Below are 19,407 nucleotides of genomic sequence, written 5' to 3'. Positions count from 1 at the left end.
CATTCGATACCATTCCAAATTGAAACATGCAATGGCATATGTATATAAAAAGTTGTGCGCTTTTTTTTAGTGGACAAAAAACTTGCATAAAACACTGGAGAGTGAGCGGTGAGAATTTAATGAGAGTTGGACGCGAAGGTTCGATTCACAGTGCCTTCAACCAAATAAAGCCTTCTACAGGGCATCCCGTCGGCGTCCCTCTTCATGTATCGCGGCACATTCCGCACCATTCCAACCAATCTTTAGCCGCATTCAACATGCCTTGAGGCACTTGAATGCCAGACGAGCTGACGAGAAATACATTATACGATCTCTGGCGTAGCTTTTCAAACAAGTAACCATTCCAAAGAGCACTTCTTGATGCAAGCGATTAATCAAGGATGCTATTTTTCATTTTTCAAAAAAACTGGGTTGTTTCCAACCATCTCTCGTAACATATATGGGCTTCCATGGACGTTCACCAAACGTGAAGCAAAATAAAAATATATTGATATGCTTTGATACCATTACCAATAGAGATATAGCGCAGGCAGCCCGAAATTTCTCAACATTCTGTGCTACAGCTTGACAGCGTACCCATTGAAGAAGGTACCGACAGGGGACGTGTTCAAGGCTTGATGTGGAGCGCCTCAGGTATCTGCTGGAATTGTGCGGCAACGTCAATGTGAGGGACAACGTTCAATACCACCATACACAGTCAATTCAACAGCGTTCCAATTGAACAGCGTTTCAATGGAATGGTGCGAATGGGCGCCATAATGGAGATTCGAACCTTGACTGTTCAATTTCAGATGCGGTCAGGCCTATGCAGGTCAGAGACAAGCGTTATGGACAGAGCGCAGTGGCAGAGGCAGATTATTTCAGAACAGAAGGGAATAAAGCAGAGGCAGAGGCAGAGGTCAGGACAGAGGAGTTACAAGGAGCATAATAGCTAAAACAAGGAGCTGGCTCTGATACCATGTCAGGCCAGGAGTAACTCCAGTTTGGCAGAAAACTCAGAAAAACTGATTCGATTTATTACATTAGGTAGCTATTGTTATATACAAGAATGTGACTGCTCAGTTCATCTTCTGATGACTGTTCACATTCCAGGTTCACCCAACCGCAGAGGATTAGGTGTCAACAAAACCAATAGTATATAAGACATTATGAAGACCGAACCTAGTTACAAGTTACAACAACATTGTGATAAAAGAAATTCTTGATCTGAAAATCATTGCATGCATGTAGCTTTAGACATTGGAATCAAATGCAAGAATGTAAAGATATGATAAGAAGATGAAGATCCTCTTCAAAATTTGATTGAATTATTTATGACAAATTCAAAATCTATTAAGATTGCATAAATCTAGGGTTTGGAAGAGTGAAATGTTTTGGATTTGAAAACACTAGCAAGGGAGCCCTAGGGTTTGTGGGCTAAACTCAAAATTTGATCATTTTTAATGTTGATATTGAAATCGAATAATGAAGTTGGAAAATAATGCAATGATGAATGTTTCACATTTAGGGTTTGTAAACCCTAGACTAAAAGAATTATTAGGGTTTGATGCCTAGCTAATCAGATTGTAAACCTTAACAAGTCGAAAGGGATTGACAATGAAAACCAGGGGCTTATGGATTGATTGCTTCCACTTAAATAAAGAAACCCTAGCTCCTAGAAGATTTAACATCTTGATAATGGGGTTGATTTTCAAGTTGGATGCAAGAAGGCTAAAGATTAAGAGGGCGCTGACAAGTTCTCAAAAGATAAGTATCTTGTACTTTGTTTTATTTTTAAATCGTTACTGATGATGTAGACTCCTTGATAATGATGTGGACGAGGCCAACTCCTTGATCATAATGTGGACTCCTTATTGATGATATGAACGAAGTTAACTCCTTGATGATGTGGACGAAGTTGACTGGATCTGAAAAAGTTAAGATCAAGAGGGAGTTGACACACTCTCAAGAGATAAGTACTTTCTTGATTATTTCTATTATTGTTTCATTATGAGTCTCTTGTCTTTGTATGTCTTGCTTGGTTGTATTTGTTCTTCCATGGCCTCCTAGTGAGGATTGCAGGTACATGATGAAGTATGTCAAGGTTATGGAAATCGTTGAAAAGATGGAAGAACAAAGTGACAAGAAGACTCGTGATTGGATGGGCTTTGGACTCAGAGGGAGAAAACAAGATCAGCCTGATTGAAGCATGTTCTAATCCATGATGTAAGGAAGTCAATGGTGAAGATAGCTTGAAGTCTTGAATATTAATGCTAATCCAAATCTATTGAAGAAGAGCCTGTAACTTCTCTACTATGTGTTGGTGATGTGTTTTTGACAAGAACTGAGGTCCTCTTCGTCCAGTGTAAGAGGGAGCTAATTGAAAGATTGAAAGTATGGTACCAGCGTGGTGAAATCCCTGTTGAGGTTCTTACATAATGGAATATGAGTCCTTGGAATCTTGCTTGAGGAAAAATTCAAGAAGCTGCGAGACTCTGCTGTTGATTTGATGAATCCCTCTAATTGGCTCATTGAACCACCTGATGCATGGAATTGCTACCTTTGTTTGAACTGGATGTATTAAAGAAAGAAAGAACACTTACAAGTGCTGTGTTAATCTAAATGACATAGATGTTTTTGTTGCACATTCTGATGTTTGCTTCTGTGAGAAGCCACTTATTGTCAGTTGGATTCGACCATGGTATACATGCTTGTTGTTGAATAGGGTGTTGGTGTTTGCTTCCGCAACTGAAGTTGAATATACAATAGACTATTCAACCTATTGTTGTATGTTGAAATGTTTGATCCAGTATTAAAATCCACCGTGGCTATTGTTCTACTGTTGAGCGAGCTGCTAATGTTTATGTGAGAAGACTGGAATGGTTGAGAATCCCTTTGAGAGGGAGCATTAATTGATAGCATCATGAATCTTCCTTAGGTTGTTGTTGTGAAACCTTTAGATTGGTCGGGATGATTTTCACTCCCTTAGGTCGATTGATTGCGAGGCCAGTGAACCTGGTCAGGGAATTTGATTCTAAAGCCTGAACTGATCCCTTAGGTTTTTACTAGGAGACCAGTTTGGTTAGGGACACTGATGTTGTGATCTCTACATTAAGATGTGTGCCGAGAGACCTATGGATTGGTCGAGGAGATTGATCTCAAGTTCTCTCCCCTAGGTTGTGGGCCAAGAGACATTGTTTGTGGTCGATGATTGAGATAGGGATTCCTCCCTTAGGCTAAGGGCCAAGAGACCTTGTTTGTGGTTGGGGAGATGTACCCTGTGCATATGATTGGTTTGGCCTCATTCATTGATCCCACTTGTGGTGGATGTTATGTATCTTTCCATATGATGATACCGGTGATCTCTCCCTCGCATTGTGTGCCGAGAGACCTATGGATTTGTCAGGGAAATTGATCTTGACTGAGAGAGAGACTTGTACTTGTGATCTCTCCCTTAAGTTGTGGGCCAAAAGACCTATGGATTGGTCAGGGAGATTGATTTTGAGAGAAATAAAAGCACCTCCCTGGCTAAGAGGTAGTGTTGGAAATATGGTAGCCATGGTCGGTATTTCCATCATGAAGAAATAGAAAATTTTGAATTTTAAATTATTTTAAATTTTGAATTTTGCCTCCTAAATTGTTCACGTCAACCTCCTATTATTTTAAGTTGGTTGGGCCCCTTGGAGGCACCCATCGATCCCCCATTTGAAGACTATATAAAGGAGTCCTCCTCTCCTCATTTGATACATCGATCTATCTCAGCATGAGCTTTGTTCCAACTAAGGAAGGAAGGAATGAGGGGGCCGAAAATCTCAAGAGGGCTTGGAACTTCATCTAGTTCATGGTTACTGTTTTGGCCATTATCTTGATAAATTTATGATGGAATTGAACTCTCTCTCACGTAAGGAAAGACATGGGTTTTCCCCTTGTGGGTTTTGCAATGGCCTCAAGCCTAATTTCTCTACCTCTTATCTCATTGTCTCATGGTTATTTTACCGCTCTTTCATGTTTATTGGTTGATTTTTTCTTCTATATAACTACTTAATGATATTGGAAATGTAATTGACGCTAACTGATCATTCAAGAAAGAGAAGAGGTTAATGTTGAGTATCTTGTCATTGATGTCAAAGCGGGTGCAGGTGCAGGATGTAGAGTGAGTGCATGTATTGTCATTGATGTCAAGGTTAATTGGAGGTCATTGATGTGATGATGTCCACAGGATGATGCAGCTTGATGTTCAGGATGACGCAGCTTGATGAAGCAATGATGAAACCCTATCTCTAGGGTTTGGTTTTCTTGGAGGATGGACATACCCCGCATTTATTGGAGTTTTTGTAGCAGAAAATTAGTGAGTTTACCTCAGATACCCTCGCCATTAGATTCTCCTCGTCAAGCTGATTTCCTTGATGTGTGGAGCGTCTCGTGGGCCTTCATCGTTTGAGAGATATGCATGGTCAAAGTTGGAGCACCCTAATTATGGTCAAAAACCCCACAATGTGATGACATGGCAATACATCATTGGTTATGGGCTTGGAAGAATATCACCTTAGTTGAAGGAATAATTATTCAAAGGATTTATTTTATGAATAAAGGAATTTCATAATGTTTTAGCCGTAAGGTATGGAGAGTATCAAAATATTAAAAGCGTGAGGGGTTTTCGCTCAAAATTAGAAACTAATTGAAAATTCAAATTCCCTCCAAAATTAAAGTCGGCTTACCTATTCAAAAAGGGTTCTCGACCCCTATAAAAAATATGTACATTTGCCCTCTAAGTGCATCAAGGTTATTCGATTTCACTAAGGTAAATTATCCCTGCAGCCCGATCAAATTTTTGTGGGTTCATTGTGTATCTTGGTGGGTTTCGTCGGTTTCTACTTTTGCATGTGATCGTGGAGATTCATTCATTTGTAGCCTCTTGGAGATCTGGTCTGAGCTATGAGTTCTCATCATGCAGAAGTCTGGTGCATTTGTCGTCTTATGTAGACAAACAAGTCTGAAACTGAGGTAATATATTTGAAGCTTTTGGGCTTATATTTCCATGGGTTTCACTAGGGTTTTTGTTGTGTTTTGCAGGTGAAGAAGGCTAATGCAAAGGTTTTCCTGAAGCAACCCTACTCAACCAATACCACTGCTCTAAATTCCTTGAAAGATCACTGATTTAGAACAGCTCATCGTATTATATATAAACCCACGCAGATCTGAAGTAACCCAATGAGAGATCGAAGTTCTGAATCTGAAGCAATTTAGGGCAAAGACCTAATGATATCTCTTGCAGCCTTGCTTCTCATGTTTTGATCCGAAAGACTCTCACGCCTTGAGTTTGTTTGCGACCTGTGGAAGAACAAAAACTACAGCAATCTTTGAAAACATAACGTGAAGGATTTTCGCTCAAGATCCAATGATTATTCATTGAAGATTTTTGCTACATTTATGAGAAAAAATTTGTATCCATGAACCATTTGTTATACCTGCTCCATCATTGGATTCTCTGTGCATCATTACTATATATAAAAGAAATCGAAGTCTGAACTACTCGCAGAGGTTTTTGAAGGCAGTTCCTGGACAAGCTGAAGCTCGTTTTGCACACGCTTGAAGAGTTCTTGGTTTGTGATTTTTTATTCGTTTTGGTATAATTATGGTGTTGAAGGGCTAAATCTCAATTGACCCAAAGAAGTGACATTGTTGGACTGCTATAAACACTTCAGGTTTCCTATGGACGTCTACAGATAACAGTTCTCCTGTTCGCTGAAAGGATCTGGAACAGACTTTTATATTGACACATCCAAGCCTTTAAGACAAACATCTGAAGTTTATTCTTTGCGCAAGGATTAGTGGCACCTTTTTTTGGCATCTTTAGTAGTACATTTGCGGTATACCTTAGCGTGTTAAAACACAAGTTTGGTGTCCTAATAAGAAGTTCTAACGTTGCAGACCAAGTCCAAAATCTTGCCATGACATTAAATTGAGGATATTAGCCCTAGTTAGTTTATAGAATAAATGACCGATAGTAGTCTTCTCCTAAAATAGAACTTGAGCATTTCAAATGATTAAAAGATCTCAATCACCTGTAGCTTTGTGCCTAAAGACTCTTTTGGAGACTATAAACGTCTTATGTAAACCATACATAATGTAAAGCACTTGTTGGAGACAATTTTTTGTATATTGTCATAGATGTGATGATGATGTTTTGTGTTTGTTTTTTCGGATGGTGTTGTCATTGATGTCAACCCTGGAGTTTGACTTTGACTAAACCCCAGTGATTGATGACAAACAGTGAATGAACACTCTTATATTTGTCTAGATTACGTCAAGTTGGAAGCTCCATTGTCGGATGGTTGAAAACCCTAGTTCTAAGGTTTGAGTTCCCTAGACTAAGGACACACCCCAAACTTGTCCAAGGTTTTTGAAGTGGCAAATCATTAAGTTTATACCTTGGAGATCCTCGTCATTGGATTCTCCTCGTCGAAATTTTTCCAGTGGTATGTGGCACACCCCAACAGGACTCCTAGTTTGAGAGATATTCACATTTGAAGTTGAAGCCCCAAGTTTTTGGGCAAAAACCCCAAAGGGTGACCATATGGTTACTTCGTCTTAACTAAGTCAAATAACCATGCCACAAGACCCCTCACCAAGGAATTAAAATAATAATAGAATAATTGGTCTTTTAAATCAAAGAGCTAAGTCAATACAAGTCTCTATAAATCCAAGGTCACATCTACATCCTAGGTAAACCCTCTAGATCATTTAACTAAGAAAACAATTAAGTTCCTCACAATCATAACATAAGATTCCTCACCTAACATTAAATAATATATCTTGTGGCGAATGGGGCAAATGAATGATTTAATTTTACTAATTAAGACCAAGAGAAGGCTTTGTCTTAATAAAGGCAAATTAAGATTTAAATTAAAATTAATCTTGGCTTTGTGTTAATAAAGGCAAAATTAATATTTAATTAAAATTGATCCTTAAAATTCAAAAGCCCCTCCTAAATACGAAATCAGACTTCTCTTAGAAACCCATCCACAAACTATAAAAAGTAGACCTTAAGCACTCCATCAAGATATGAATATGATGATTATCTTTTGATAAATTAACCTCTGAATTTGAGGCTCAGACCCTGTATAGAACGCAGTATCTCAAGGCAGAAGGGTTTTGAAATTTTTGAAGTGTTCTTCTGTGATTAGGATACTTTTATTTTCCTTTTGGGTTCAGGGACTCATTGGGCAATACCTTTTGCAGGTGGAGGACCTATCTTGTGGGTTATTTTATTGCAGAATCTCGGCCCTCTTTGAGGATCATTTTAATGCTATGGTCTGAGGTGAAGTGATTCCAACAGGACCAAAGTTTTGAGGCTTCATTACAGGCCTCCACCCTCATCAGAACATCTACCTTGGACACCTCTGAAATGCGGCCTTTTTTATAGCAGACCTGAAACGAAGATATTACTTGTGCACAGGAAAACGTCTTTGTTACTAGGCCATTCAGCCTTCCTAGAAGAGGAGCTAGGACCGGTTAGAAGTGCCTCAACTCTGCGGCCTATATTCTAACCTAAGTCTACAACTCTCGGCCCTCTAGGGAACAGACCTATAACACACAGTGCGGCCTAATTGATGACTGTTATCTACAGATTAGGACTTGAAAAATAACCACATTGATTGTCCTAATCTCTATTGAGGTCTATTACATATGTGGCCCTTAATCTCTGTTGAATAGCATATATAGGTCTCAAGTTTAGGTCATCAGAACTCTTGAAGTGGCAAGGTTTCTTCTCATTATAGGTTTCATTATATCAAAAATTATATCACTAGTTGCATCTATTCTGACCTTGACATATACAACAGTGACCTTAACCATACAGATAAACCGTTACTTGATAAATTATAAGCCTATGGTTAGGGCTTGAGAACAATGAAAAAGGGTTTATTGGCAGTAAGGGGTTCATCACTTGGATATCAGTGTCATATCATCTTGCAGCAAAACTAGTTCTCTTCTCAAGGATTAAAATGCACTAAGCCAATCACTGATTTCAAATCTTGTTGTAATTTGGTTCAGGGGTTGTTTCGGTACAGTAAACAAAGACTCATTTAAAGGACTTAAAGACTTTGCACAAAACCATTAGCCCTTAATTGAGACATTAAATCAATCTTTATTTGAATTTCTGGACCAGACTTCTGAGGATTCATATGTATAAATATAGCACTGTCACATGTATATAACAGCCTTAAGGCAGTGACATTGTGATTTTAGCAGCACATACAGTAGCTTATCTTACCCTGACTTGAGCAACAAGCACACTTACCTTAAAGCATCAGTGTATATTCCAGGCATCATTAGATCATCAAACATCTAGCAGAGCATCATTTTTTAAGATGGTTCTCTGAATCAAATTCTACAATATTTATGATTAGTCTCAGCCTTAATCAGAGCTTTCCTTGGTAACTCTGATCATTGACTAAACTAAATGTTCTGTGGCCTTTGTTTAACCCTTCTCAAGAAACAAAGAAACTATCATTTGTTGTAGAAAGCTTCGATGGCACAACATGATATATCTTCAGAGGCATTCATAATATAGTGACATATTCAATCTTCAAGTTGACTGTGATACATTGTGAGCCCTTTGATACAAGATAGAGCTGATGCTTGTGGATGGTGATTGACCTGACCTATAGATTCCATTGACAGTGACTTGACATATTAACATATAAACTTAACATATAGACTTGACAGTGATTTGACACATATATTTGATACATGGCAGAGATCTAAGTGATCTTGCAGCAATCTTCATATGCATAGATGACAGGACATTCATTTGACTCTTGAGTCTTGACAGTGACAGCAGTTTGGCACAGTGATTTAGAGTCTAGACAGACTGCCTCATGAGCCTTTGAACGCATATTCATTTGTGAGCAGTTCAGTACAGTGACATTGACCATTGCAGGTTGTGTGGATACAGGACTAACTGATACAGAGATCAGACTGATTTTTTATTGCAGAGCAGTGAATATGTTGTGGTTTTGGTACAGCTAGGGTTTACAGCTGATGCAGAAGCAGATTCTTAGTTTGATGTGCAGATTGAGCAGTGGCTTGGTTTGGCATTGTGATTGAGCAGAAGCAAGTTTGGTGAACAGTGTTTGTAGTGCGATAGTGCAGTGGTCAGATTGAGCAGCGTTGAGCAGTGTGGTTGCCAGGACTTGACAGTGATACACATACTGAGCAGAGCAGCATAATCTTCATTACACATTTCTTCATATTGATTTAGAGCACAGGGGGATCCAGTCTAAAGATTCTGAAACGTGGTCCGTCGGCTCTTCAAGGTGGCAGTGTGGTTCAAGGTAGGTGATTGGAGTCACCTTCAGGTTGGAGCCTGAGAACTCTTAGGGTGGCAGGGTGGTGCAAGGCAGGTGATTGGAGTCACCTTCAGGTTGGTGCCTGAGAATACTTCAGGGTGGCAGGGTGGTGCTAGGGCTAGTTGTAGCCTAGACAGGGCGTTGGAGCATCCATCCAGTTGCAGCTGGTACACAGGGTGTTGGAGCATCCGTTGGGTTGGAGCTTGAGATCTAGGGCGTTGGAGCGTCCTCCCAATTGCAGTTGGTAAACAGGGTGTTGGAGCATCCTACAAGTTGGAGCCTGTAAATCAGGGGGTTGGAGCCTCCTTCAGTTGGAGTTGAAAACTTGATGTAATTATTCTTTTTGAAGAAGAAGACAAATATTAAGAAGCATTCAGTGGTTTTTGACCCGGAGGGGGTTTTCCACCTAAAAATTTGTGTCCACTATCTTGATTATTGTGCAATGTTGAATGTTGTTTACTGCTTTTGCTATCTGATATTGGCTAATGTTAAATGCTGCTAAAGATTAACTAATGCTCTAAAAATATTAATGAGTTGCCAATTGCTAAGAAATATTGATTCACCCTCCTCTCAGTATTTCCAACATGTTTAATGCTTTGAATGTTTGAAGAAATAAACTAACCAATTGTGTAAGTAAACTCTGATTCACCCCCATCTCAGTATTTCCAACAGTCAATTGTGGCAAAAGAAAGAAAATTACAGCAACAACCTACTAAAAGCAAAGCTCCTAAGAAACATTGCATTCATTGTGATGTGGATAAACAAGTTAATTTTTGGAGTTACTTTGAAAGTGTTTATACCACCGGTGGCCTTTGGAGGAGATATGCTAGACACATCTCATGTAGCACTCACGTTGGGACAACGGCTTGATGGATGTGCATTCCTTAGAGCTTGACATGTGTCACTTATAGTTGAGGTCCTTCACATGTGGTCCTATATATGGCTTAATTAGGCTCCTTGTTGAGGGTGCTTGATGTGATGTGGGGTGGATAGTGCGCTAGTTACCCTTGGTTGTACCATGATGGACATACACACTAGATGGACACATGGCTTAAGAGGGAATGTTGAAGGATTGGTGGCCTTCAGAGGACGTGTGTTAAACACATCTCATGTAGCACTCACCTTGGGACGCTTGTTGGATGTGCATGCCTTGGAGCTTGACATGTGTCACTTATAGTTGAGGTCCTTCACATGTGGGCCTATCTATTGTTTAGTTAGGTTCGTTGTTGTGGACAACGTCCACTTTGTTATTGTTAGCCACCCTCACCTTTCATATAAATAAAGGCAGGATAGTTTTTTCATTTATGATCTCCATAATTCATTCAATCACACACATGTATTAGAGATGTCAAAACTCGGACAAGTTGGTCTCTTTCATTGTACTCTTCATTGTATTTTCTGTCTTAAGCACTAAGGTTCTTGAGGAAACTCAAGAAGAAGACTTACAGTTTGTCCATGAAGACAACAGAAGCTATGGTTAGGAACAACCCCTAGAGGAGAAAAAGCACTTGATCTTGTAGTTCTTCTTGGAGAATAAGACTAGGGTTTTGTGGTATTTGGGAACCCTAGTACCACGTGCAGTGCTTGATGTGGAGAAGATGGAGTGGCGCTATCTTGTACACTTGTGCCAAGGAGAACTTGCCAATGTGTATGATAGCTTGTTTTCAATCATTGGTGGAGAAACCAGCTTTTGTTGGGAGTATTCATTCCTAAGAGTTCGTGAATAGTGTGTTCTTATGGTTTCACTTCTATGTGTTTGCAAGGTACCCGAGTTATGTTAAACCAGCAAGTTGCCTCTTGTATGTGTGCTTTTGTTTCTTCGCATCCTGGCTTATAACAATATTTCCTTTCATTTGGATGTTGGGTTTTGAAGCTCACCATTATGTTTTTTTAATTTGGAAGTTCTTTCAAAAACACGGACCAAGATCAGGTGTTGCACAACATAACATTCACTTCGTTGGGCTTAGTTGACGGGTTTGAGAGGGTATCTATTCCTTGCATCCGGCCTCAGCTTTTTTTATATTCCAATTGGGTGAGGCACGGTGGAAATGGAACCCTGGTGGAAGGCTTCGTACTCTATCAGTGAACCAAGGCCCTGCTTGCACCACTATGCTTTTTAGTCAGTACTTCTTCTCGGCTTTTAACTCCATCGATTTACATTTCTTAGTTATGGATGATTTCAGATTCAAATCTATCACACGCTTGTTTCGAATGAGAAACAATCTCATTAGCTCGTAATATCTTTTACCCGATTCAACATTTCACGCCGACTATACATGGAACAAAACTTGAGTTCATAAACACCTCTTGAATCTCTTCTATAAATTACTGATCTGCTTATCCTATTCCGGATTGTCAGATTCTTATTCTTATCTTTCATTGCTTCATTCAAATAACGCGAGTAAAAACTGATAAAATCCTGCTCTGTTTTACGTTCCAAAACTCTGATTTTCCTTCCAGTGACCGATCTAACGCCCTGCGTTTTCCCCTTTCAAACTGTTAAGTTCTTCCCAAACAATAATTCCATGTTGCTTCGGTGTAAGATTATTTATACCATTCGGTTAATGGGCTTATCTTACAAAGATTACAGAAATCTGCATTCAGCCTCAGAACAGCAAACCTAAAAACAACTTATACAACCGCCATAATCATAACAGAACTAGGAGAGTTAAAAAAGGGTTATTTGAAAAGGGTAATGGTACCGCTTGGCTTGCACGGAAAGTGGAGATAGCGCGTCGAGCTAGAAGAGCCGCCATGGTCGCGATCTGTCCAAGCCTTCGCCTTTTCTTCTTAGATGTGCGAAGCGAATGAATCAGAGTCACCTCACGATCAAAGTATCGAGGTTATTAAAACATGTGAGGCGGTCGATATATAGTAGTTGAGTTGCGGAATTTATTTTTATATTTTTTTTTTATTTTTATATGAACGGTGGATGGCTATTACCCATACCATCTCAAAACAATAGACCGATTAGGCACCAATTAAGGATAAAGAATTTAATGTCATTTCGCCTATCGTAACCCACACATCGGAAAAATAAAATGTGATACTACAGGAGTTGTATAGATTAATGGTAGGAAAATATTATAATATTAATGCAAAACCATGCAACGGTGCGTTCTCTATATCTTAAAAAAATTTTATTTGGAATTCATTTAGATAGATAGAATGAATGAATGTTTTTTTGGTTCTAAATTTAGTTTTTGGTAAAATTTGATTTTTTATTGTTTAAAACGTATAAACTAAATTTGATTCAAATTTTTTATTGTTTAAAATGTATAAATAAGTTAGTATTCAAACAAAAAAATTTGAAGTATTTAAATTGTGATTTATTATTGTTTAAAATGTATAAATAAATTTAGCGCTTAATAAAATTTTGAAACTTTCAAATTGTGTAGATTAAACAACTTAATTTGTTATTTTTTAAAATCTTGCCAAATTTTGTTTCCATAACATTCAAAAAGGAAGAGTGGTTCTAACAGTTAGAGAGTAAACATTGGCAAGAGCTCGAGACCATCGAGGCTTGTCACCTGCAAATAGTGGAATTGGTTCTCTCATATGTCTTCTCCCGCGATATGTAACCATGACAGTCTCTTATCTCATAAACCCCTATGTTCGTTATGTGTTTGTGCGTTTTCGATGGTGAAGTATGGTCATTATATTCAGAGTTAATGAGAAGCCAATTTGTGAAAGGAGGAAGGAAATTATGGCGAATTGTTTGTTGCTTAGTTTGTTGTTTCTATATATTTTGGCATTTTGCTTTTGCGTATGGGAATGTATTCAAGGACTTTGGTATGGAATTTCTTTGGTCTTGTATGTTGGCCTGTTTATAGAAGTGACTATGGCAGTAGTCTGGGGTGGGGAAATGGGTGATAGAAAATAAGAGTTTGAGGCCATGATTTCTCACTTTGCCACTAAAGTGAATGTTTCCACTTGAGAAATTTTGTTTTTAACATTGAGTTTTTTTGGTAGATAGATTATCAATTCTATTTATTTATATATTGTGTTTACTTTAAAAAATATTTTTTTAAATAGTAGAATTACCACATTAGGAAATGTGGTTGATACACATTGATCGATGTCATTTTAAAAACTAATGATCAAAAACTCACACAATTACTGAGGAGAAAAGAATAATTATCTATTCGTGCATTGCCTCTTCAATAATACAACTCTAAATACAATTCTATGGTTGAATTTATTCAAATGATTCGAATTTTGGTTTAAGACCGATATTCGTTAATAGTTAACCTTGAGTTTCATACCCCATTGCGCCCATGTATCACTACAATTCCATGAGTAAAAATTTTACAAAATGATACAAGATCTTCTGAAATATCCCAGTGTAGCATTTTAGTTAAGGATCCACCTCAATAAATAGTTGATCTTGAGCTCTATTTCTTTGTGTTTCCCCTACATCATCACCATTCCTTGACAATTCTATGGATTGAACTTTTATCAATAACACTAAAACCTCCCCCAAAATATCCCAATCTAACATTTTAGATAAAAACCCATATGCACAAAATTAATGTTGGACACATATATTTACATTTGATTTATGTTACATCCTCAAAAATAATCTCAAATCTTTATGTTTATATTTAATGTGTGTTAACTTATGTAGAATTTGCACTTGCTTTGGAATTAGAATTGTGTTCTTTAGAGGGTATATAGCACCTTGGCTTTGAATAAAATGCTTGAAAATGTTCCACGCCAATAGCCATGTGATATATGGTTGGAATGGACCATGTACCATGTGATATATATGGTCAAATAGTGGCTTTGGACCATATGTTGAAGATGTTGCATGTACATTTTGAAAACATCTTCAAGAAGAACACCATATGCTAGTGGATAAGAGTGGGTAGCTAGAGTCATCTACAAGCTGTCCATCATCGTCATCATCAAAATTGACAAGATGAATGACAAATTTAAGGAGGTAATTAGTATCTCAAGTTCCACTCCTTCTGTTTTAATGCATAACAACTCTTTTGCAGTGTTCGAGCAACATACCAAGGGTATAGGTATGAAGTTGCTTTCCAAGATGGGATATGAAGGTGGAGGTCTTGGCAAAAATGATCAAGGTATTGCCAATACAATTATGGTGGAGGAGAGATCGAAGTATACGAGATTGGGATATAGTTGAAAGGAGTTTAGAGAATGCTCCAAACAACTTGAGGTACATCAAACATCTGAGCATGAGATGTCACCAACTCGTGACAATTGTCAAAACTGCAACTCTAGAGACAGGTATAACTCTCAAGGGTGTTTTCCAATGCATGGAATTTTGAATACTTGTGGAATCAGTACCCTTGTACATTTTGTGATGCTTTTGACCATTGCCTGGGTGTATGTGAGCAACGTATGATAATGGTTAAATGAATGAACCAAATTTTGGCTATCAAGCATTATGACTTTGTTTAGAATGACTAGACTTCTATGCTAGCAAACAAGAAGAAGTTTTTTTGTGCTCATTACAAAGTGCATGGACATGACACTGAACGATGTTGGAAGTTGCATCTAAAACTTCATTCAAATAAAGGTAAAGAGATTATGCTGCATAATGCAAGGGAAACAAGAGGTGGCAAAGAGGACTCTCCACAATCCTAAGTGACCTTCAAGACACGATGGTGAAAGAAGAGAACCCACAAGCCTAGGAGAGGCAAAATTTGGGTAGACTTATTGTAAAGTTGTTTTGTAAATTTTTGCAAATACTTGTTGCCATTAACTGTTTAGGTACTTTTGTAAAGTGAACATTATTGTCAACAAGTGTATGTTTTTCATTTATGCATGTATTGACTTGTTATAAGTCCACATGTTTAAGAACTTTTGTAAATGTACAATATTGTCGTTCAAAGTTACCTACAAATTGTCATATGTTCACTAATACAAGTATTTGATTTGAAACTTGTGCAAATTGAATCTTCATTTTTAAGACTATATAAGATGACTATGTACTATAGGCAAGGTCAATCATATCATGAAAAATTTTGCAGCAATGTACTTCTTATGTATAAGCTCAGATTAAAGACATTAAAGCAAGTTTATTTTGTTTATCATTTCCAAGATGGGTCAAGTTTGTCGTCAACAGTTTAGACTTTAAGATGAAGTGTTTTTGGAGCCATGGAAAGATGAGAGTTAAGAGAATGTTTAAATTCCACACACCAATATTTTGTTCCTGCAAAAACGATAAGAATGACAGCTCAATTCTTAACAGGACAATAGGTCTTCATCAGGATGATAAGTGAAGTGCCTTGATTGGGGCTTAGAGGGCATCAACTGAAAATTTTGCAAATTGGATTCAGTTTTTTGGTATTTTTGAGTTCCTGCCTCTTTATATGGACTAGGGAAGTAAACTTTTGGAGTCCAAAAGTTCCTAGTGGGGAGGTGTGATCAGGTGATCAATTTTAAGCTCAAAAATTAAAGTGCCCATAACTTCTTGAAACTAGCGCCAAATTGAAATTCTTGTCGTTCTAAATCGAACGAAGTTTGTTTCACCTCAATTTGACACCAGATGCTCAAGTTATTGTCCACTGACCATTTTCTAAAACAAGCAAAAAAAATGGTAATTAGGCAGTTTGACTGTGTTTTTGGGATTTTGGCCAGTGGCAGGATGCCACTTGGCCTCTCTAAGTTGGTCAAAATTTGACTGAGTTTTTATCGGTGGATTTGTAGCCCAATAAATGGGATCCACATGGACCAATGGATGGCTGCCACGTGGCCTCCTGCGGGAATAGCAAAATTATAGTCAAGCGTCGGATGGGCACCACATGAATCAAACACAAGACCTCCCACAAAACAAAAAGGAGGCTTACCACTAGGTTGTGTCATGTTCCTTGTTAACCATATTGCTAATACACTATATAAAGTTTGCGCGCATTGCAATTGGGGGAAGGGGTCAAGGCTAAGCCCTAGCCCCGACCACCCCACACCCACGGGACTTCATACAAGGGGCGCCAAGGGTTAGGGCTTATCCCTGGCCCAAGGTCTCGGTGCCCCCGGTAATATACCATAGGTCCGCAGACATCACCATGAAAGCACTACCACGAGAGGGCGTTAAGTTTAGGGCCCAACCCTTGGTCATTTGACAGCCACGTGCCCAAGGTGGGATGCAAAGGGCACTCGACGCAAAGGCGCTCCAACGGGGAACCAACCCATGGTGTCACGCACCTACACCTGTGGTAGTCTTTCAACTGCTTATAGCGAGGTGCGGCACCACCAAACACTTTCTTTTCACCAATACTTATGTTCATGGACTACGCCTTAACATTCGATACTTAGTTTTATTTTTCTTCACCAAGTATTATTATTATCCTTTATACCAATGAACACCCATACACATTCATTATCCACAACAATTATAAATAAACAAGATAATTGCAATAGTATAAAGGGAGGGGCAACTCCCTGAACAATGAGTCTGCCCGAATTCAATATATTATTCAACTTTAAAAATTTTACAAGTATACTTGGGAAACCCCAAGTTTCATACTTAGCCAAATTTCCACTCAGCAGCACCTTCGTGCAGCCAACCGAGTTCACCGTGCAACACCCGAGTCACCTTGCCCAAGTTGGGCGGCGCGCCCTCACACAGACCGCCAACCAAACTTCACAACCGAGCTCGTGTTCACCCAGCTGGCAGGCACCTTCGTGCACCCTCCACCTGCACTTCCAACCATCGGGCAAGTGCCTCACCGCACTCTCCACTCGAGTCTTCAACCGGCGAGCGGGCACTCTCACGCACCGTCACCCAAGACTTCAACCGAACTGGCGGGCGCCTTCACATACACCCGCGTTTACCTCTGCACGACGGGCGGGCGCCTTCGTGCGACCCACGACCCGTGTGTACCTTCGAATGGTGGGTGGGCGCCTTCGTGCGACCCTCGACCCACGCCTTCACCCGTCACCAAGAACTCGTGTCGATACTCGTGTAGAGCTGCCCGAGAGCGGGCGCATAGACCTGCGCCTTGCTGCGGCCTCCTTTCCACTTCTTCGCACTTCCTTCGATGACTGAGCTCGTCCTCCACTTGAATGATCAAGTTCGAACGATTTTCGATGATGCCTTTGCTTCCAAACACGTCCTCCATATATACAAGTTGGGCAAGTCAAGCTGCCAGCCGACTCGTCCACCGCGTGAAACTGACACCCTCACTTCTTGCCAATTTGTTTGGTCGGCCAACCAACCTTCGCCCGAATTGCAATTCACATGAGGTTGGCCTGTGGGTGATGTTCAACTTGTCCCCATGGTATAAACACACCTCCACCAAGAATTCCACGTGCATTTTTCATGTGTTCGCTCGCACGCCTTAGCCTTAGCTCATCGCACTTCGCATGGTGGTGGTAACTTGGACCGCATGTCCTTACATCCTCCTCCACCTGAAGTCATTGTCGTCTTCAACAATAAGTCATCTCGGTAACCATCCTACCACCAAGATCATCATCTCCACTGCCTCATCCTTGGTCCATGATATCATCCAGTTCATACACTACAAACATCTCTGCAACATATGTAAAACAACTGTCTCCATCATGTGTCGTCCCATCCTGTGAACTGTTGTCAGATACTCCAACATAATGCCAACATCTCTCTGCACACTTCTGGACCTCATGATTCGAACTAGTCGGGTGATCAGTCCAATTGTCACGCTCAAACCATAAGAATGCACATCCTTATGCCTACACCAGTCTTTCTCGGACTCTGCCACATCTCGGACTCACCAAGAATCTCTCCCATGCTCAGGTCCATGGAAACTCCATCTCATTTGCAACATGTCATGATGATAATGCCAAACCATTCCTGCACCATCTGTCATACCTGCTCACACTGTTTTAAGGACTCACTGCCATGAGCAGCTAACAATGAGCCCCATCTTCTATGTCATTTAAGAAGATGTAGAGGGAGTAGAGCCTGAAGGCTCTCCCTCACTAATAAGCTCAATCCATCTGTCAGGATCCGCTATCTCCATCCTCTGCAGATATGCCTCCTGATCCTCCTCATGGACATTCGGTCTAACATAAACATCCTCGTCATCATCATCCTCAACCTCTTCTAGCCTTCTTGACAAATCCAAGATACTATCAGATAGTGTCCTGATAACGAATGAATGTTCGGTAAGCTTTGCCTCAGTAGTAGACAACCGCTTACGTACATCTTCCAATTGCTTCTCATCCTCCATTTGCATCACTGCCAGTTTAAAATCAGGCTTCGTTACACCAATGGTTGGAACACCAATGGGTACATCTTCCCTTCCATCGTAAATGTACAGCTTCTTCAAATGTGGAACAATCATAACATCATATTGTTTCAAGATTTCCATCCCCAGTACAACCTCATAGTCATCAATCCGCACTATAGTGAAGTCGACTTTCCCGGTCCACTCACCTAGTGTGGTGTCCACTCTTTCAGCTACACCAAGTACAGAATCAGGAGGAGAATTCACCGTCTTCATTTGTGCCTTCACCGGTACAAATTTTAGCCCAATCCTTCTCGCAACATCTTCACTCATGAAGTTATGAGTAGCTCCACTATCTACCATAGTGAGTACCTCCATACCTCCAATCTTCATCCGAACATACTCCAAGCTGTTCCTTTCAGGATATCTCCGAGAGACCACTTCTGTAGCAGCAGCAGCTCCAAGAATTTGCATCATCCCCACAGAAGGTTCTTCTTTCTTCGCATTAGATTGTGCAATAGCGGCCACTTTTGGTTTAGAAGGACAATTCTTCACCGTATGTGGTTCATCACAGATCCAACACTTCAATGGTTTCTTCGTCTTCGTCTTCTCATCTGATTTCGAAGCATCATCTTTCTTCTTCTCTTTCAGCTTATCGAACTTCTTCTTTTCATCAGAAGCTTCATCATAATGCTCCACCAATCGATCCACAACAACAAAAGCTTCTTCAAGTGTCTTTATCTTCTGCCTCTTCACTTCAGTGCGTGCCCAAGGTTTAAATCCAATAACGAAGTTGAACACCTTGTCCCTCTCTGCCATTTTAGGAAGTTCCAGAACCACACTTGCAAACTCCCGTTGATATGTTTGTAGGTTTCCTGTCTACTTAATGAATTTAATCT

At 39.7% G+C, this 19,407-nt stretch overlaps 1 protein-coding gene across 1 annotated transcript in view; it reads right to left on the bottom strand.

Moving 5' to 3' along the window:
- The window catches only part of LOC149257191 (uncharacterized), a 154,850-nt gene extending 142,660 nt beyond the window's left edge, over positions 1 to 12,190 (bottom strand). The window contains exon 1 of the mRNA XM_089413704.1: positions 12,035 to 12,190. Coding sequence (XP_089269830.1) covers positions 12,035 to 12,088 — 54 coding nt within the window. The 5' untranslated portion in view covers positions 12,089 to 12,190. The remainder of the gene's footprint in view (positions 1 to 12,034) is intronic.
- Between the last annotated feature and the right edge of the window lie 7,217 nt (positions 12,191 to 19,407).

The sequence above is a fragment of the Pinus tabuliformis genome, chromosome 6, assembly GCF_031772625.1.
Source record: "Pinus tabuliformis cultivar Carrire ecotype Pingquan chromosome 6, CPIR1, whole genome shotgun sequence".
Taxonomy (NCBI): Eukaryota; Viridiplantae; Streptophyta; class Pinopsida; order Pinales; family Pinaceae; genus Pinus; species Pinus tabuliformis.
This window is presented reverse-complemented; position numbering and strand designations above follow the sequence as displayed.